The sequence below is a fragment of the Syngnathus acus genome, chromosome 17 (assembly GCF_901709675.1).
Source record: "Syngnathus acus chromosome 17, fSynAcu1.2, whole genome shotgun sequence".
In the NCBI taxonomy this organism is placed as follows: Eukaryota; Metazoa; Chordata; class Actinopteri; order Syngnathiformes; family Syngnathidae; genus Syngnathus; species Syngnathus acus.
In genome coordinates, this window is record NC_051102.1 from 8,226,241 (window position 1) to 8,247,517 (window position 21,277).

The 21,277-nt window shown below is 42.2% G+C and overlaps 1 protein-coding gene across 6 annotated transcripts in view; it reads right to left on the reverse strand.

Annotated features, from left to right (window-relative positions):
* The window catches only part of st18 (ST18 C2H2C-type zinc finger transcription factor), a 39,227-nt gene that overhangs the window by 13,200 nt on the left and 4,750 nt on the right, over window positions 1-21,277 (reverse strand). For 3 of the 6 annotated variants that reach the window (XM_037276206.1, XM_037276205.1, XM_037276203.1), the window contains exons 1-6: window positions 17,085-17,314; window positions 6,821-6,933; window positions 4,960-5,005; window positions 4,348-4,384; window positions 4,099-4,286; window positions 540-1,157 (exon numbers count right to left, since the gene is read on the reverse strand). In XM_037276206.1, the coding sequence (XP_037132101.1) occupies window positions 540-1,157; window positions 4,099-4,286; window positions 4,348-4,384; window positions 4,960-5,005; window positions 6,821-6,933; window positions 17,085-17,214 (1,132 nt within the window). In that variant the 5' untranslated portion in view covers window positions 17,215-17,314. Of the gene's footprint in view, window positions 1-539; window positions 1,158-4,098; window positions 4,287-4,347; window positions 4,385-4,959; window positions 5,006-6,820; window positions 6,934-17,084; window positions 17,316-21,277 lie in introns of those variants that run through there. The other 3 variants (XM_037276209.1, XM_037276204.1, XM_037276207.1) reach the window with 2 other exon arrangements.

Genomic DNA, 21,277 nt, shown 5'->3' on the forward strand with positions numbered 1-21,277 from the left:
GGAGGATTACACATTTAGCCACGGTCATTTGAAGAATCCCGGGGAAACATGAGAGGTACTTTAGCAGGATTTAAGACTTATGGTCATGGTTAAATATCCACTTGATTCCTATCAAAATCCAATATTGGGAGTAGTCGCTATTCAGTTGTATTATTATCATAAGTCTGTTTTATGTATTACTTGACTAGTTGCCAAAATATTTAAGAGGATTTCAAGCTCGGCTTCCTCTCCATTTCTTTTTATAATTCTCTTTGCTGCTTTATGAGCACACAATGGATGACCATTTCTTTTCTGTGGGGCTGGACAACCTGCTTTTCGATATAAAAATATAAAACATTGAGCGATTTCTGGCAACAAATCAAAGTAAAATCAAATAGTCAAGAGTACTGTCGCACCTGTCAAATTGGTGACAGAAATCAGACCTGACTTTAGACCAGCTAAAAGCAGGTCTAAGTTGTGGCGCAAGTGGTTGATTGTGATTTTGGTGGGTTTGACAGACAGAGCTGAGATTTGCACAGAAATAGGAACATCAGTTTTACCTTTGCCTGAATGGTAGCTGAGCCTGTTGTCCATTTCCATCATGCGATGATGTCGCCGCTCACTGGTCATCTGCTCCATGAGGAAGCGATCCATCTCGCGGTATGCGTGATGCAGGACTTGCCTCTGCTCTGTCTGCAGGGCGATGGCCTGCTCCAACAGACTGAAATTGACTCTGCTGCGGCTCACTTCCAGGCCTCGCTGGTGGAGGTGGTCCAGCGCCCAGCCCTCCAACCTGGGAGGCCTCTCTACCTCCGAGTCACTGTCCCCCTCCTCCTCTACCTCCTCCGCCCTGTATCTCTGGAAAAGGCCTCTACTCAGATCCAGGTGAGCATCTTCCTTCAGGGGTGAAGGGTCGTCGCAGCTTCTGGAGGGACTCAACCCGTTTGTTTTGGCAGAGAAGGCCCAGCGGAGTTCCCTCGGGCTACGCGGGGACGACGACCCGCTTAGCCGGTCCTGACTTTGGTCGTCCTGTGCGTCTTCGTCGTCATCGTCGTACATTTCTGCCGTGGTGCCCTTGTACTGCGGCGAGCCCTCGGGCGTCACCTCCGACCAGCACAGCGAATCGTTGGAGCGGCCATTTCTGTCAGGCACGCCATTGATTGGACTCAAGTTTCCATCTGAAATAACGAACAAACTTTCACTATATAAGTCATGTTGTTTATATTTAATATATATATACACAAAATATTTTTCGCTATGCCACACTTAAGACAACCGCGTCATGAGGGAACAAACACGCTCAACCGTGGGATAATAATTTGGATGTAATCTTCCAAAATCCTTTTAAGGTTTTAGAACTTGAGTCACTTTCCTACAAATAATACAGTGAGAAAAACATGTTATTGCAAAGAACACATGTAATAGCGTAAGGTTGTGGGATTCTCAAGTAATTACTCACCACTAAGGATATTTTAGATTTACGTTTGAAATATTTTTTCCTCGAGGGCTGAACATGAAAGGCCAAATTGAGGAACTAAATTTGTTTTTGCTTACGTCCTCTTTTTGTCTGAAGATTGAAGATTATGGGGGATTTACAGAACATTTGTTGTTTTTTTTATAATAATAATTAGTTATGTGTGTTTTTAAGTTGATGCCAAGCAGCAACATGTTGTCATCTGCTCAAACAGCGATGTCAAAACCTAAAATCCGGTTTCTGGGGATGAAAAGAAAGAAAGTGAAGATTCCTGAAAACAAAAATGGAATCGGATTATTGTTTTTGTTTCAGCTTGACTTTTTACTTGACTTTAATGTTGACTTTACTGATACATGTTATACTCCTTTTATTTTTTTTTTAAACTTCATGAGTTCAAGTCTCACCCGAACCACAAACGGTCAATATATAAAATGGCCATCAGCGGATTTGTTTTGTCTACTTATTAGAGACCCATATTTTATTTGACGGATTTTAAAAGCTTTTTTTTTTTTGGTCTGGATTAATTTTACATTTTGACCCATTTAACAAGTTTCCTAATTCCTGTGTCTCTCATCATCATCTTCAACCCTCATTATCATCGTCATCATCCGTCCATGATTCCTGTGATCTGATTCATCCATCGAATCCTACTTTTTGCCTTGCTCTCGTTCTGTCTGGCCACTTAAGAGGATAGAAAGTTAAAAAAAAAAAGCCCAAAGAGCCTTAACAGAGCATAAGTTTGAAGCGTTTGAGAGGATCAAGAGAGATTTGAAGGAATCAATCCAGCTGATAGCCTTCCATTGTTAATCACTGAGCACCGCTTGGGAGACACGGCCGGTGTTGATAAGTGGTTGTTTTGCGTGCCTTTGAGAGGATGACGGTAACCCTCTTTGGCAGACTTTAACATGCGCCGACCGGGTACCACCGTGCCAATGAACTGAGCGGACAATGTGCACGGGGTTGGCCGCTATTGCGTCACCAAGTCATAAAATAGTACAATTTATTGTACTTGAACCCTTTGGTTTGATGGCTGAAGGCTTAAGCTTAACGTTTTGGTTTGATGGCTTAAGCTTACGCTAAAATAAATACAAATAAAATAATAAAAAATAATAAAATGTTATAAAAAATTAAGCCTACCAACTGAAGTGACCAAAATGAATTTAAGTTTGTTTGTTTTTTTAATTTTTCAATTGCAACTTTTTTTATTTTACGAATTGCGCTCTACTACATTGTGATGTTTTTTTCCGATGCATTCTTTTAAAAAGACTGAGAAAACGGTTTACTCAAGATAATTATATCCTGAAGATGATTTTATAAGTACTGAATGTTGTAAAGACAAACTAATCTGTGTTAAAAAAAAACAAAGCCAGTAACATGTATTTACATTCATGCAGCAGGCGAGCAGCATTTTGTTTCGCATCCAGCTGGACACACGCACACACACAAAATGAAAAAAGCAGAGAGAGAGAGAGAGAAAAAAAAACTTGGATCCTGGCGATGGTTTGTGTGTTGGAACAGGTGAAGAGTTGTCACTCCAGAATAGCCATTAGCAGCTCTCTGCAGCAGGCCTGCACTCGGCCGCAGCCAAACACAGCGCGACTCCACCAAAACAACAGCCCGATTTTGACGCCTTCCAACGTGGCGATGGAGAAAATGCAGAAAAATCGGCAATAAAAAACTGTATCAAACCGCTCAATACTAGACAGTTGGGTTGGGTGTGATTAAAAAAAAAAAAAAAAAAATTCTGAGAATGTAACAACAAAAACACGATTCATCCCCTAGAAAAATCACTTCAATCATTCTAATGTAATGTGACCCCAGCATGGAAACAAATCAAATCCATTTCCAGTCAACTCCTCTCGCGGTCCATTTAAACGGCACACGCGCGCGCATGTGTACTCTAATGAGTCGTCGACATTATGCCTAATTATGTATTAGACTGTGTTGGAGGGCTTAACAAAAGCTTTTGAAAAGGGACAATTATGTTTGTTGCTTGGTTACGTCGTTAAAAATATACCAAATCAGTGCAGATTATAGTGGGCCAGTATGCACGTGTTCACCAAAATGGACAAAATTCAAGTCATTAAGAGGACGCGGAAATTAGAAAAAAAAAAGAACATTCTGATAAAAGACAAAATCAAAACATACAAAGTGTTGCTGGTGAAGAGTTTTTCCTGCCAGTCCTGCGATGGCTAATTTGTTTTCCGCCACTTGAACTGGAATTGAATTGAAAAAAGGACGGAGGGATTCTCATTTGAATCCGAGTGAACTGGCGCGGGCGCTCATTCACCGTCTCATTCTATGGATTCAATGGCTTTGGACCGGCCCATTCAAGGACAGACGAGGGGGTCGGGGAAACGAGCTGGCCCCGAGCGAAGAGGGCGGCGCCAAGTCGGAAGCATGGCGGCCGATCGGCTGTCAAAAAACTTTTATTTATTCGGCGAGACGCAACTAATGTGGCCAGTGTGCTGTGCACAATGAGCGCGGCGCGGCGGCTGCTGTTGATGCCGCTGCTGGTTGGCTGGCTCGGCTGGCGCGAGGGGAGGGCAGGGGAGGGGAGGCAAATATGAATGCAACAGATGGGATTTTAAAATTCAGCGTGGACTGTTCATCAAAACAGACAAAACAACAGGACATCTGTTTACCTGCTGGAGTGTCGGCGCTCCTCGCCGCTTCTTTGTCCCGCTGCGGCGCCCTGTCCTCGCTCTCGTCGGCGCAGGCCTCGCTGGGGCTGTAGTGGCGCGGCTTCATCAGCAGGGACTTCCTCTTGTTGACGGGCGCGCCCTGAACCCCGTCCTGGGCGCTCCGCTTACGAACCGATGACCCGTACGGGCTGCACGCAACCAGCCGTTAATATTGATTGTCAAGGCTGGCACAGGGTGTCAAAACATTACCTGTTCGTCTCAACGATAAAATCTTCATTGGTCAGATCTGGAAGGAAAAAAAAATTGAATTGGAATGATTTCAATCGCATAATCATAAGTCAAGCTAGCCGGCATGCCAGCGTGCTTACTTCAAAATAAAAGCTTAAAAGCTGTCTTGGGGGCAGCATGGGAAGAAAGATGCGGACATTAGAAGCTTTTCATTCAGTCCCACGTGTCTTCTCTCTTCTGACAGCGCCGACAAACACCAACTCAAATTGTTCAATCGATTTCAAGCATCAACGAGAATAAGAATAATAATACAAATAATTTCCCTTTCACGCGTTTCACCAACTTACATTACAGTCAGCCTCCACAATGGCCCTGAGCACTTGCATCATGACATTTCCAGTTTCGAGGTTTTCAATCACGCGTCTCACATACAACACATGCACATTCCTTAACTAATTCGAGTTGCGCTTCCAATTGACTGACGTTATTCCCGCCTGAGTAATCAAGAGGCAGCGGCAGCGCTGCACTTTAGGCCAACAAGATGGCACAGAAAATCCACTCTTAGTAAAGTTGGACTGTTGAACCTATAGCCCCAAATTATTGTGACAAGTGCAATGTGTGTGTGCAGCTCACCTGTGCCGCATGTTTTTACGATCTGCTCCTCGCCTTCAGAATCCATCTGGAAAATAAAAAGTCCAAAAATGATTCAGACCGCGACTGACGCTCTTAGTAAGAGTCATGATACAATCGCGTGAACAGTGAATATATTAAAAAAAAAAGTCGACACATCCAAGTAAAAATAAATATAAAAATATAAACATTTATAATAATATTTTTTAGAAAAATTATAATTCGCTGGGTAAAAAGTAATTTAGTTTTTGGACTGATGCGTTTAAGGAAATAAAGTAACTTTTTTCAAGATAAAAATAAGTGAATTTCATTGCTGCCTTTCTCTTGATACGTATACCCGACTTTTTTGCTCCAACTTGAACTCTTGTCTCTAAAACGTACAACTTCATTCCACTTTAATACCGTGGTGCAAATTTTCAAACAACACAACCACAGATGCACTTTCTCTCAACATTTTCAACTCCCCCCAAAAAAAAAGGAAAAGTTGATGAAAGGTGGCGAAAATTGGATTACCCAAAATAATGACAAAATCCAGACAGCGCCTCCACTTGGGCCGTGCGTGTGCGTTTGGACCAAAATAGTGTCAAAAACCCATCCATGTTGCTGGTGGCTCCCAAATAAAAGCTATTAAAGATAATTATTGCGGGCTGATGGCGGCGTATAGTGGTCACCAGCCAGCGAAATGTGTGAGTCACAGGATGCGCTGTTACTTTTTTTTCCCTGGTAATGGCAAACATGACTCCTCTCTCTCGTTTGCTGTTGTGATTGAAGGCACTGACCTGTCATACATTTATAATAGGGGAGCAGGTGTGGCAGTGATGGACCTTAATTTCCTTTAATAAACCTTTTTATGTGGTGCACTCTTAATGCCACGCCGGGCCCTCGGAGGTCCTGCTCGTAATAGCTTCATTACTTTTGATTACTGCCGCCTATTGAGACAAACAACTCCCAAACACTATACATTAGCTGCTGTGAAAAAAAAAAAAAGAGAATGTACCTCGTTAGTTTGGAACAATTTTTGCACTCACACACGCGCATATTTACTTCACATGCGCACACACAAATTTGGTCATGAAGTGAAAATGGCTTCGAATGTAGGCGTCCGTCGACGACAAAGATGATGTTGCCGGTGTAGCTAAATTTTGTTTGATTTGTTGTGTATTTTAGTATATACTTTTTTTTTTTTTACAAAAGTGTTCATGGATATGACTCGTGTGTATTATGGGATTTTTTGGTCAGGCTAAAATTGATATATATATATATATATATTTTTTTTTTTTTAAATTTCAATGCATATTTTCAGCCATGAAATACATTTTTAAATTGTCATTAGATAATAAAAAAATGATTTGTATCTTACAAATGTATCTGTAAACACTTTTTCAAAGTATTGCACACGATATAAATATCACATTATCGAAACGATCACACATGCTCCATATAAATGGTAACATAAAACATATATAACAGGCTCTTCTGAATGAATTACAAGAATCTGTTGATTTTTTTTTTGGTAGCATCTCTTTTCACGTTTAAAATGGCCACCATATTAGATGACTAAATTTGCCAAGAGTTGGGAATATTCTGATCAAATTATTTCTTGTTTGTTTGATATCAAATATAATGGTGACAATGTTAAATGACAAGTTGACATTTCTGTGTGTTTTATGAAAATAATTTTGTCCTCCAAATCAGCTTTGGAACAAACTATAAATGAAGACATACACAAAATAATAATACACCTCAAGATGTTGAAAAACAAATGTCAAATTAAGACAACACAACAACGTGACTCAATAAAGTCTCAATAAAATCAACCGTTGAGAAAATCTACAAAGCATTTCTCATTTGTATCTTCTTTTACCTTTGATTGTTGTTTGGCGGACGCTGAGTTTGCAAAGATGCCAGCTTCACACTGTCCGGCCTTATCGACGACCCTCGTCTCGTCTCTCAGGAGCTCAGCGTGTGCTTCATTCCCTGCACGGCAATCATGTCAACATCATAAACATAAAAGTCCAACTGTGCAACTATATAACGTTATTCTTCTTATTTTTAGATTTGAATCTATACTTTGGTTGTGTACAGTAAGGTGGGCGGAGGAGTCAATGGCGTGCACGTGTACAGGAACACGATGCAAATTGATTACTCGAGAGGGGATCAAATTGCTCGCTTCTAATTAATACAAAACATCCAAGAGGGAAAACATGCGGGGAGCACAATGCGTATATTTGGTCCTGCTCACTTCACAGATCTTATTATGGAATTATTTATTTATGTTAGCTTTGGGTGGAGGCGGGGGGGAAAAACATCTTAATTATAGTGCACAGAGGGGAAAAATTTAGAGGGGAAAAAAGGGAGGGATGCAGGGAAGGAGGGAGGGAGGGGTATTATTTGCAGTGGCTTCATTAGCATATGAAAAAAGACTCATGACTATTTGAGTTGGTTCATCATCTGCTGAATCATATTTGCGCACCCCTCCCTGCCTCCCCCCCCCCCCCCCGTATGGAGACAAATGACGCTCCTCCGAGGACACTTTGGGGGCCCCTCCCTCGGCGAGGGGGTCTCGCCGACCGATCTTCTCCGTGTTAATCTGGCTCCTCGCTGTCCTTGTGGGACCCCCACCCCCTCCCCTGCCTTAACCCCATCTGCTAGCATTCCCAGCACAGAGGGGCGACCGGGCCGCGCCTGGGGAGGTGGGTCGGGGTGGGCGGGGAGTCCAGCGGTCATGAATAACCATGACCTCGCACCATTATCGCCACATCGGAGATGCTGGGAGAAAAAGTGAAACAGCAACGAGCGGCGATTGTGCTGTTTGATGCCGCTGTTTCCTATTATTATCATTATTATTATTACTATTATTATCACTGGAGTGTGCAGCTGGCGCCGATATCCACCGTTGACCTTGAGTTCGGCGGCCCGCGTATCCGAGCTCTCGCGGCGTAATTAACGCGCTCGCTATTGTGATGGAGTACAGCCGCGACTCTGAAATGTTTTGTTTTTTTTCTTTCAGGCAAAGAGAGCAGCGACAGCGCCATTGGTTGTTTGCATTCAAATGCGATTAGACGAGAGTAAGATTTCCAAATGTCAGCGCGGCGACTGTCCGTGATGAGATTTTAATACAATTGCCGTGTGGAAACAGTGCTCAGGAGCCTCCTTCTCTTAACCTCTCTTCAGCGGTATCATGGTGAATTATAGGCAGGCGGCGGATGGGTGCTCTGTGCAAGGTCACTGTCTGCTATACGGCCCCTCAACCCCCCCCCCCCCCTACTTGTTTTTGTTTCCCCTTGGAGAAACGTAGCGAGCGTGAGGGGTTAAAAAACGGGGGGAATGGATTTAATTATGGAATGAATGGAATTATAATGCGCCCGCAGCAAGTTTTCCTCCTTATTTATTAAAGCAGCTGATGGGCCAGGTTTGATGAGCCACTTCTGGCATAATTGAGTCATCACACAAAGAGGCTTCCTCGCATTCAGAGTGGTTTTATCAGCGGCAAACAGACCTGATTACTGGCAATTACACTCTGATCTAGGGGAGGAAGGAGCAGAGGGAGGGGAAAAAAGAAGAAGGGCGCAAATGTGTAGAGGGTAACTTGTGTGTGTTTATAGTTTACCCCGGGAATAATTTTCACATTAATTTTACATGCTAAGTGTTTCTGTTTATGTGTAATAAAGGGAGAGAGATAGTTGCTTTTACTTTCATATTTCCTTGTAATGAATGTTTGGCGACACGGGTGGCCTTGATCTCATTTGGCCCCCCCAACGTCGCAGGAGTTTCAATTTGGATATGTAGCATTATCGTCTTTTTGGACGATTCATACATCCGATTCCAGCATTTTTTTTACCCTCTCGACAAAGTCAATGAAATATTTTGCTTAGTGTTTGCCCAGTGCTGACGGTGATTTTCCTAACTGACCTGCACGGAAAACAGTGCTGACAATCGGAACAATCGGGTACATAAATCGGGTACACGCAAATTGAATTATAATTTGGCCTCCTTTTATTCAACTGATTGTTGGATGTGTCTAAATAAATATCTGGATCAATTATGCTGTGGTGCGACTCATTATTGTTAGCCATGTATTAATATACACGCTAAAGAAAATAGTAAAGCACGACACATGATGTCAAATTATAGTTGTACTTTTTTTTCCCCCAGCAAATATATTTTAGCGATTTACAAAAAGGTGAATTCAGTCGTTCAAGAAGACGCTAAAATCGAAAGAGTCTACATTGAAGCGCTTCTGCGCTGGTTCTCAAGTAATGACAGATGGTCGCATATATTTGTTAAGCGCCGTATACGATTTCAAAGACAGATGGTCTTTGATATCAATTAGACATTAAAGGAAATCGTTTTCTAATCTAAAATGATGACATTTAATGCGATTCATTACAATTCTCAAGCCGTTGCATCGGTAGTAATTACATTGACGCATTGATGGGCTATGTTTTGTTCCGTAACTCTAAAACAACACGGCTTTCTATATTTAACACTTTCTGCACGATATGATGATATATGAAAGCCAAATCTAAAGTTTGTGTGACGGCAGCAAAAAAGGTCAGCGGGCTGCAAAGTGATCTCACGCACTTTTTTTTTTTTTCTAACCGGCGGCCAAATTGGATTGAATGAACAAGTGATTGCTTTTGCCATTTTTCATTGACATGCAAATGGTTCGGTGGAGAGCAAATGAAGCTCGGCAGCGAGATTTAAATCAACTTCTGTTCACAGGGTATAAACAAGTTGTGTGTTTTTTTTTTTTTTTGGAGCGAGAGATCTACTCAGTTTGTCCTCATTCACATCTATCTCAACGATGCGTCTTGTTACGAAACCCTTAACTGAATATTATATCACAATATTTTACAATCATTTTTTTTTAAATAAAAAAAAACTGTTTTGGACCACAACCAACCAATTGATCTTTCGAATCTTTGACTTGAAGGATTAGCTGTCATTTTTGTTTCAGTCTAATTTGCGTAAATCAGCAGACTGGTCCAACAGAGTAGCCTCTTAGCTCTCACCCAAGTGTTTGTGCTTTCTGCCAAAGAGGACTTTCATATGTTTTTTTTGCTATCTTATCCCCACTCCGAGACAGACCACCTTCAATAAGAGGCCGGCGCTCCCAGAATTCTTAGCAGACAATCAGGAGGCCGGCTGACTTCAATGAATTGTTACGATGGCATAACTACAGGGGAAACTTGTTATTGGAGCCAGTTAGCAAGCGGCCCAATGAAAGAGTCAGATGGTGACACCTTTGCCGTGGTGATTTTGGGCAATCTTGTCATGGCGTTCCAAAGTCAGTCCCTCTAAATTGAGTTCATCTGGAGCCGGACCACACGGGCGGCGCCGAGTCCAGAACCTTTCTTCTGACATCAGAGAGACGATGTGTTGACCACATTTACGCTGCTTTTAGTTCTCCTGTCATATGAAGATCTGCTATTTTATTTGCTCATTTCAATCCAATTAATAAAATTAGTTTCTTCTCAGTGCATCAATAGCAGAGTGGATAGTGGCACCTTCTGCCAAGGCGCTCTCAGGCTAGCTGCAATCTTTGAATGGTGTTGTGAACATGCTTCGCCTAATTTGGGGACAGGTGCTCGGGGAAAAAGAAGTTCCAGGCCTCCGGTGTAACAATGAGCTGAGTAATCCTGCCCAAGAAAGCTTCTTTTTTTTTTTTTTTTAAGCATGAATGCCACCAGGTGGTCCCCAATTGGGAGCCGTTCCGCTTAATCCTTCCCCCCACACAAAAGGCAGGTCTCCCGTGCAAAAAGAAGAAAAGTTGACGTTGGACACGCTGCCTACGAGAGGAGTCAGTGATTTCTAATCAGATTGCACTGAAGTGAACAGCTCGCATGGCAGCTGTAGTTTTCCCAGGGTTAATTACCTTTCACTGCGCTCTCTAAATGAGTCAGCTGTTCCTGTCATTAAACTCTCCCTCTCTCACTCTCGTTTTTGCTCTCTCTCCCTCTCTCACAGCACTACAGTTGATGTATGTTTACGCCCTGAAAACTGACAATACCCCCAATCAGAGCCCCGCCCACTGACCTTTTACTCGATTAAGATTGGAACCATTGACCCACTTTATAAACACACTTAATCCTCAAATAGCACTTTAGGCCTTTTGCTTTATGTCTGCAAAAGTACATAAAAATTAGGTGGACCCCTTGTTAGAGGAGAAACGGGAAACACACACACACTTTAGGATTTGACTATGACGCAGTTAAAAGTTATATAGCACATCGAGCACGTCAAAGTTTAATACAACCCACCGGTTTATTTATGTCTTTGGTTTTTTTTTTTTCGGTCCGACACTTGACATAAAACACGTTGGTCCTAACATTGCAGGAAAAACAAGAAACACATTATTTCTACGTATTTCCGATGCAAGTATGAGAGTGTTCTCCAAACCAAGGCCTTGACGACAGGGTCATTTTTTTTCTATTCAACGTAGTAAATATATAAGTTCCAAGCACATTGGCATGCATGCATCCATCCAAGTGCAATGAATGTCGCAGACAGTGTCCACCAGTGACATTGTTGTTCTGTCATCAATTGGGAACGATCCGTCTGCTCATTGAGCCGAGTGGCTCAGAACATTTAGGGGGGGGTTGAAGTGAATTTTGCCACTACGCTAAAATCCCTTGGCCACCTGGATTACAAACTCTAGTCCTTTAACTCATGCCAGTATAAATCCGTGTTAACTCGGATTTACCTCTGGCATATGAATTTGCAATCTGCGTAAGCTTTGTTTGGAATGAGTCGAACATAAGTATTTCACGCGGCAAAGGATGCCCAATGGTGAATTTGCTATTTTGTGTGTGGCATGCATGTCGAGATGTAGCTCAAATGTTGGAAAATAAAAGAAAGGACAAAAAAAAAAAAGTTCAACTTCACTCATGGCACCCGGCGGTTTTGGAGTCTTGATGACATGGCAACGTCACCTCGGCGACGGCTACGAACTGATTCTTTCCTCCGACATTTTTTCGCTGTCGGTCGCCAAGAAACACCGAGCATAGGAGATCTTGATAAGAAGATCACGATAAAAACAAATATGGCAAGAGCAGCCAATATCCAAACCATCTCTCTCACGTACACACTTGTGGGCCTGCACGGTTAAGCCAGACTATTTTCTACTTAAAAGGTTAGCGGGGACGCTTTTTGGGCGAGTTTGATCCGTGCTTGCCAAAATCAGCAGATGGTCCATGAATATGATTATGGGCATCAATAAAAGGAGTAATCTTGAACAAAATGTAAATTTGACTTAAGTCCAGGCTTTACGATACACAATGGACTTGAACCCACTTCCCGGTGGTGATAAGCTAATGCAGCCGTCGCTGGCGCCAAAAAGCAACTACATGGCAGTGGCCGCTGGATCGATTCGAGCGCCGATACTATCGGCGCCGGTGTGAGGAGATGGATACTTTTGATTTGTCGGATATAGGCCAGGTCTTGAATCCGTTTTCGTGGAATCTGTGACTTTGAGAGGCGGGACTGGACTGATCGCCGTTTTGTGATTTGTAGTACTATCAATTACCAAAATCCATAAATCCAATGAAGGAGGTGATTTTTAATTGGTTTAATTGGAGAATCCAGAAAAGACGTGCAATTTTAGATTGTTTCCGAGGGAAAACTTTACACACTATGGTTATGGAGAAAAATAACCCAACTATTACAATAATGTTGAGTATATGGAAAAAAATATAACGATCTATTTTCTATTTAATCCAGTTAAAGTTTGGCCAAAATCTATCTTGGTTTAAATGAATGAATAATCCAAAGAGGGAAAAGGTCATGATTTAACAATTTGATGACATCACCATCTTCCTTACTAAAACGCTTCGGTATCGATACCAGTCCTGTACACTTAGCATCAAGGCTCTTTTGATAATGAATCAACTAAAAGTAATATTAAAATGGTATATTTGGTAACCAAATCAAATAAAAATGAGCTTCTAAGGGGACAAATATAAGAAAACTGATTTAAAAAACAAAACAAAAAAACAAATCCATACACCTATAAAGACCAAAATGATTACAATCCTGCTTGACATAAGCTCTACTTGCAGCGTGATCCGCTACTAAACTCAAAAGTTCAACTCAAATTCAAGGCAACAACAACCAGCAGCAGCATGCAGCAATTCAATTGACAAACAAATTTGCTAGAAATAAGCAAAGCACAGTTCCACTAAAGACTTCCATCAAATCCCCTTCAAGTGAAAGCAACGTTTCTATTCTGAGCATCTCTCAAACGGACCCTCCCACCAATCGACTTCAGTGCCCGGGAGCGCCAACATCTCCAAGCTCAACTTACCCTTCTTTTTTTTGCATCGGTTGAGGAGACGTAGCACGAGGAGAGAGCAAGGAGGTGGACTGGTCCACCACACTGCTAGGCGAGCGTGTGCATCCCGCCTGCGTGTGTGTCGGCGAGCGTGTCACCCGAAACGCCAAGCTTTTTTTTTTAGCCTTTGTGTCATTCACTTAACAACCAATCTCATTAGCCGCTGTGCTACAATGGGCTGAATTATGTTCTGTGTAAATACACCACATGGTGCTCCTCAAGGAAAAGGTCCTTTTGATCACACAGCCACAATTTCAGCCCAAAATGACAACAGACTGTTCCTGAAAAGAACAATTACTTTGGGGTGTGTCATTAACAGAGCACTTGCGAACGATAAGAGATTGGATGGGCAGAGACTCAGCTCAGAACTTTTGGTAATCATTAAAAAAAAAAAAAAAGAGAGAGAGCGAGTGAGGGAGAATATTGTATTTGTGCTTCACTTCACTTTTGAGTTTAGAAAATGATGGCCGCAATTCGATATGTCCGACAAATGTTATCACAAGTTATTGTGATATGACATTGAGCCGGCTTATGGTTTGCGGTCAGGACGAAGTCTCAGATTGATCCCAAATGTTTTAAATGCGGCATCCTCAAACATGCATGCTGTAAAAAAAAAAATATACAGTATAAGGTCAAATTGCTTGAATAAACGTTTTTGAAATTGTATGCTAAAATATCGAGTCGACTTCTTGTGGTCAATGTTTGGTAAAGGAGAGGTGTTCATTTTTATTTATTTATTTTTAAAAAAGTCTTGAATTTTGTTTCCTTTAAAAAAAACGTACAGCATATGCAAAATATTATTACTGAACTAACTTTTAAAGGTAACATTTTATGGTCAGTTGCAGTGGTCACATTTAACAAAAGCGAGGTATGAATTGGATTTAATAAAAAAAAAAGTCTTACATTTTGCTTCTTTAAACCCACTTGGTTGTGAGGAAATAAGTCATACAAGACATGAAAAAAAAAATATGGCACAATGTATGACATAATATTGTATTTAGTCCATATAGCCTACTCATGCCCGGTGGTCACATGACTTTATAAGTCATCTCAGATCGTTCTGCCTGAAAACGCTTACATTTAAAAAAAAAAAAATGGAACAAGTGTAAGCACTTGAAGTCATGACAGCTGTCCATAAACATCGGAGACGTGTCTATTGGCCAACTTGACCCTTGTTGGGAGCGAAAACAAATAGAAGAAGAGAATGGCGCAGCCTGGGATTGGCGAGCCTGGTCACTGGAGATTTTCCAGACAAACGGTGCACCGGGGAAAGGGGCGAGGAGGGGGAGGGGGGAATAAAAAGGACAGGCTCCGAATCTCATTTTAACAGACCGCACACAATCTGGGCTCCCACAGAACTATCTCTGCCTGACCGCTTTCTATTTATCCCTTATCAGTGTTTACCAACCGCTAGTTTTCTTTCATTCACACTGTGAGGCAGTTCTCTTACTATCAGTCAACAGCTGACACCGTGGAACGGCCTCAAAGGCGAGAGGAAGGGATCAAAACTAAACCAAAGCTGTTTAAACAATACAACAGAGGAAATAAATTCATAAATCCTAATTCTTCCCAGCCCACAAGGGTATAAGCAGATGCTTTATAGTTAGGCCAAGTGAGCCGGAGCGCAGCCAATGAGGTACGCCACCGTCAAGGTACATTGGGATGTATATTTAGGCCCAGAAAAAAAGTAAGGCCGTGCAGCAATGGCAAATATGGATTTCATTTTTTTTTTTTTGCCATGTCACTCAAAAAGCTCATTTCCTTGCATGTCATTTTGCCTCATGGTATACACAGAATAGTGTGGGAGGATAATTTTTTTCCCGTTATTTTGTATACGCCATGTCACTCAAAAAGTAAATTTTCTTGCAAGTAATTTTGCATAATCATATATATATATGAATGAGATGTTACCTTCAAATTTATTTGAATTAATTAACAACACATTATTGCACTGCTGCCCACTGTCTCGACAATGAAATTCCAGATACGTCAGTAATATACAGCAGTAAAGACGATATCACAGAAAATAGCACAGGCCTAAAAACCTGGTCCTGACATTAATTAAAGAAAAGAAATACACTAGGATAACACTATCGGCTTGTTTTGTTTGCTCATCTCTCCCCTCCCCCTCCCCCACGGGTGCCACCATGCAAACAACTCTTTCTGTGGAATACTGATCAAAAGTTAAGTCATTAATTACATTTATCCTTTGGCCAGCTGCTCAACAGCAGATGGATCATTTCTGAGACCTCGTTGAATTAAATCCACATAATTCATTTTCCTGGATTAACTGAGTGAAGTTGGAGTGGGAGCACGGTGGCGATGGCTGCTTGACAACGCTTTGTTGGGACAGGTAACAAAACACAATGTCCTTTGATCATTTCATTAGGTTTGCATAGAGTCCAATAAAAGGGGAAAAATCTTCACGGCGATATTTTTAGGAGGCCGTAAAAGTGTCGGATTGGGTTTATTCGCGGCCTTGTTATTTTACTGGATGGCAGCAGGGTACCATGGACAGCTCCTGCAGGCGAGCGCAGGTCACATGGATGCGTTGGTTAGCAACCGACCCGCCTGCACTTTAAAGAGCAGGCGGGGGGATGGGAAGGGGTCCAGGGAGGAATAATGCCTCTTATCACTCTTTTATTACTACGACTACTACTACACACACACACGTAAACACATTTTTATAAAAGAGTAGGAACCTTTCCTGTAACCACGTCAACATTGAGGAACACCATGTCTACTCGCCCGATGTACTTTTGTTCAGTTCTTTTTTTTTGTATTTGTATTCCGCAACCCAAAAGTAATACATCTCTATGCAGTAATTCATCAATGAAAATCCAATTGGGATTTATAGAGTTCTGTGTCACAGAAATCAAGCTACACATTAAAACGTTCTTACTTTATAAAATTGAAAAAAATACTACATTGTTGTGGGACTTTAGAATGAATTTATCCCTGATTAAAATATCGTAAAGTACTGTTTCCTTTCAAAATAAATACCTGGCATCACATTTTGTAATCACCCATGCGGATATCTGGCGTCCTGAATGCGCCTCACGTCTCTTATCTGGTAAATGATGAACTTTTTTCAAACGGGATCCGTCCTGCTAAACCAATAGTTGCTCCAGAGACTCTCAAGTGCTTTGCTGGCTTTCGAAGTACGCCCACGTGCGACGCCATAGTGTTACTTTTGGCAAACTTTCACCACAAGTTCCGACTAGAAGGCTATGATCCTGATGAATTGTGGAGGAGACATGAAAACATAAGTTTGCAAGTCTTGGACGGGGATGATGCGATCCAAAAAAAAAAAGAGAGAGAAAATGGCGTAGTTGAAATAGAATACAGAGTCAATGTTGAAGTGCGGCAGCGGGGCTCAGCGGTCTTGTATGTACAGCTGTCACTGTCAAAGCCACAGGCGAGCCGCGACAATGCTTTTGTCTGCGCGCACAATACCGACATGTGTTCCTCTAAGACAAGCTTACTCAGTAACAAATCGGCGAATTTTAATCTACACCATCTCATGCTATCCGGACTATCCCCCCCCCCAAAAAAATATGGGTCACAAAACACTTTGAGCTGTTTAATCTCCCCTCAAACTGTCTAAAACCTGCGCTGTCTTTCCAGCAAAAAAAAAAAAAAAACCTCCAAAACGCCACTTTGGTGACAACATGGCAAACAATCGCACACACAATCTCAACAAGTTTGGCGATCTGAAAAGGCTTCAGCGTTGCGACGCCCAACGTTCTCGGCAAAACTACAAGGTAAGGGACGCGAGAAGAATTTTGAAACCAACCTAAGCGCTGCGATCCCCAAAAGTTTGATTTCCTCGCAGTGATGCTGGTGCCGGTGGTGTGGATGGTGTTGGTGGTGGCGGCTGGCGCTGGTGCTGTGGCTTTGAAAGGTAGTCCCCGGGAATATGACATACTGCGCCTTTGACAGCCTCGAGATAAGCACCTGCGCTCGGGTCTCTTTTTACGTCACACCTCCCCATTCACAGCCCTTCAACATGATGCACATTTGCACATCAACAGCCACCCCCCCCCCCCCTCCGACCCAGCTTTCCCCCCGCCTCGGAGCCCCCCCCCCCAATCCTCCTCCTCCTCGTTCGACTCCCACAGCCACACACATTCACACACTAAACACACACACAGGCGCACAAGGAGGCAGATGCACGAGCGCTCTCGAGCAGCAGATTTGTACGGAAAAAAGGTTTCACTTAAGACTCAGATTTTTTTTTTACTAATTTACTAATTTAATTTGACTAATTTATATCTGTTTGTATTTCTCATATATGGGAACAAAGGAATATTTAATCTAATCACGTTTTATCATCAGATTTGTGAAAGACTCACTTATTTTTATGTAATATTTTTTTACTAATTTATCTACATTTAAAGGCGAAAATAAACTTTTTCAACTCGCTCACGCAAAAGTGCACCTGAATATCACATTTGTGCAAAAAAAAAAAAAGAAAAGCTATCACTCAAGACTAGAGCAGAACAATTATGAAAATAATCCAATTGCAATATTTATTCCTCAATTGCATCTTTTTAAGCAATAAACGTGTACCCCTAGAGGTTCGTGAGCACATTACAACCAGTCACATCGTCATTTATTTCCCAGATCAATAACCAATCACAACAGCCACAACTGGAGCCGCTCAGAGAAGCCTTTTTATTTTATTTACCATATAGCTCTCCTAAACAAAACCCAACACACCACGCGACAAGCTAGCATTTAAAAATTGCCTTTGCTAGTTTGTTTGCCTGGGCTCATTTGGCGTGATATTTAACGAGAGGAAAAAAAAACTTTCCCCGGCTTTGTCATAAGACCAAGGCATATGCCCTCCCAACCTCCTCATACATCACTCATCATGCAAATGAGAGGGAATGTCACTCCTCAGCAGCAGATGGCCAGGGATGATAACAATGGCTCAACAGACCAGTTTCAATGTCTGCGACTTTATCGCTACGGCAACAACAAAAATAGACGATATGAAATCCTTGTCCGTTAATTTGATTTCAACCCCCCCACTCCCCACCTCCTGTTCTCCTTCTTTTTAAATGTCTCTACCTGTCAGTCTGTTTCATTTCTTCCACGTCATTTAAATGTAAAAGGCTGGCCTATCAGAAAAGGCAACCTGGAAATGATTTGGGGTGATTACCACTGACTGCCGCCTAGCCCCCCGTTATTCAAGTGACTGGGGTGTAATTCCTCCCTGCAGGCCATGCTCGCCTTTCCTCACGATTAATAAAAGAGAGTCCTGAGAAATCACCCCTCCCACCTCACATCCTGCACACCCAGCTAAAGTGATGTCACCCCTGTCGTCCTGCTGACTCCTGTTCATACAAGCCCCCGTGGCGGAGAGTAAACAGTGGCAGCGTTTAGCAAACACGGCCAGATTACAATGACAAAAGGCAACCACACTTCTGGGTGGAGCCTGAGGGCAGAGGGGGAAAAGTGGGGGAGGGTGACTGTGCCTGGGGGAAAAAAAAAAAAAAAGCCCCCCCCCTCTTTTCCTTTCACCCAGCTGATGGAAGAGGCCACCCAAACATGCTTGGCACCCCCCCACGCTCATTGCATGCTTGAATCTCAAGGGAACCAACGTGAGAAGACAATATGGAGTCATAATATATTTCCACTTGTTTTCTCCACGCGGCAATACGATTGTTACTTAAAGGCCTGGCGGTTGATCGGCATCTTGTTTAATGGCTCATTTGAAAGTCTAATGCCCAACTGTCCTCCGGAGCCACTCAGCCAGGGGAGACGCACAAAAGGGCAAAAAGAGGAAAAAGAAGAAAGAGGAACCGGCGTCAGAGGAAAAGCGACAGCTATCCAAAGCGTCTTATCAAACGACAATGTCGCTGTGCGGATGACAACAAATTGGGATTATATCTACTTGTGTTAACGCAACGTTTAACACAAAATGTAATATTCTCCTTTTTGCTCCGGACATCTGTTCACATGTTTGGGGTTGGGCTGAACTGTATTAAAAAATAAAATAATTGTGATTTAATATGTGATTTCCCCCCCCCCCCCCCCCCCCCCCCCAAGGTTCTCATCCCGTGTATCGTAACAAACACAAGTAATAAATTAATCAATATCGCAATAAATGATATCAGATTTATCATGCAAAATTAAAGCCAAATGAATTAATTTAGTCGCTTCAATCAGAGTTGTCGATTTCTATCAGTCCCAGTTCGGGCACGATCAAAAAATAAAATCTCTTTCCAAAACCTAAACTACTGTTTTGTTGAGCTGTTTAAAAAAAAAAAAAAGTCGGCTGATGGAGGAGTGGGTTGGACAAAATTACATGTCAAACAAGGGTGCGCGTTTTTAAAAGTGCTGCTTCGTATTTGTAGAAAGTGTTTGATTGCATTTAGAAAGGTATTACAATGGGTCACATGTGTGTCTAAAAGCTTTTTGCATTCTGCTGCAAATGATGCAAGCCGAGTGAAGTGTCGCAACACCCCGTTGTTTTGGAGCACCGTACCTTCCTGGCGCAAAACAAAACCTACACAAACATGTCAGCCTCACTTCTTCTAATGCACTGCCGGGTCACCGTGTCAGCGCTGGAACTTCGCTCGCTCGCTCACTCGGCGGCACAGCACATCGCACCCGGCAATTTCCACAAAACAATGCGGCTAATGTCATGTGGCAGCCCAAACAAAGAGTACTTAGGGCCATTGAATTGCGCAGACGTGTACAAAATCTATATTCCAATGAGCCTTCAATGCTGAAGAATGTATGGAAATAAACTTGCAACAACAGCAGATAACACGGCAGAGCGCTCTCATATCTCAAATCATCTTTCCCTGTTGAAATGAATGGAAATGGCATTAATCCGTTCCGGCAACAGCAATTGGCAAGGTTTTTCTATTTGAAGAAGATTGTATCAATGTTTCAAAGTGCTTTTTATATTCGATATTCAGAGAAGTGGTCATTTGCAAAACGGATGTTGACTCACTTCTTCAGCGACTTCACAAAAGTCTACGGCAAAACTAATTTCATGTGGCAGCCCGTCCACTCAAACAAAGCGCATTTCCACGGCTGCGTTGAATCGTGACAATGAGTACAAAATCTATATTAAACTGTGCTTAATCTCAGACGTCAATGCTGGCGCTAATGTGACACAAACGCATCTTTCTTGGTGGTCTTCGAGCCTCATTGTTGCCACTCTTCACGCCGCCTGTTCGCCACGGAAAGTGACATAAAAGGACTGAATTAATTCTTTAAAAAAAAAAAAACATGTATTTGCATATGCAAATAGAAGGACGCCAACATAAATACGTGTTGATATGGCTGCAGGACACACACATACACGCACACAACTATATCTTTATGTTAATGTCAGTTGGAAAAGGAGATATTCTTCAGTAGTTTCTTTTTTTTTTTTCCACGGGGATCACTACACTGCGTGTCTCACTTAAAAGCTAACGATGAGATTACGTCCCAGCAGTCCCCTTCGGGCCCGTTCATGTGTGACGGGCAGCAACCTCGCGATATGTTGATCCTGTGTCCTTTGAACACACTTCCACAACTCATTTAGTGCCATTGACGGTTATAGACGAAGATATTAACTGGGTTGGCAGTGAAGGAGTTAACAGACACGTTTGCTTTTTTTGGACGTTATTGTGCAATTGGAACACAATAAGATCGCCCAAACTTTCCTCCAAAAACATTGACAAAGTTTGTCCTAAAAAAAGAATGATCAGAGTGCAAATTGAGGCAGTGCCCCATCAGCTTCAGTAGATGGCACTGTTTTGTAAATCCAACACACAGTGCGATCGATCGTCACATGACCAAACCCAGAAAGCAGGTGAGCTGTGATGTTTGCAATTCGTGCCCGAAGGCACTTCAACGTCAAATCCAGAAACTTTTTGACTTGACGTCCGCTTTAATATTGAGTAGGCAAATATTTAGAAAATTGTGTGCAAATCAATTTTCTGTCTTTTATCGACATCAGCATTTGATGAAATGCAGGAA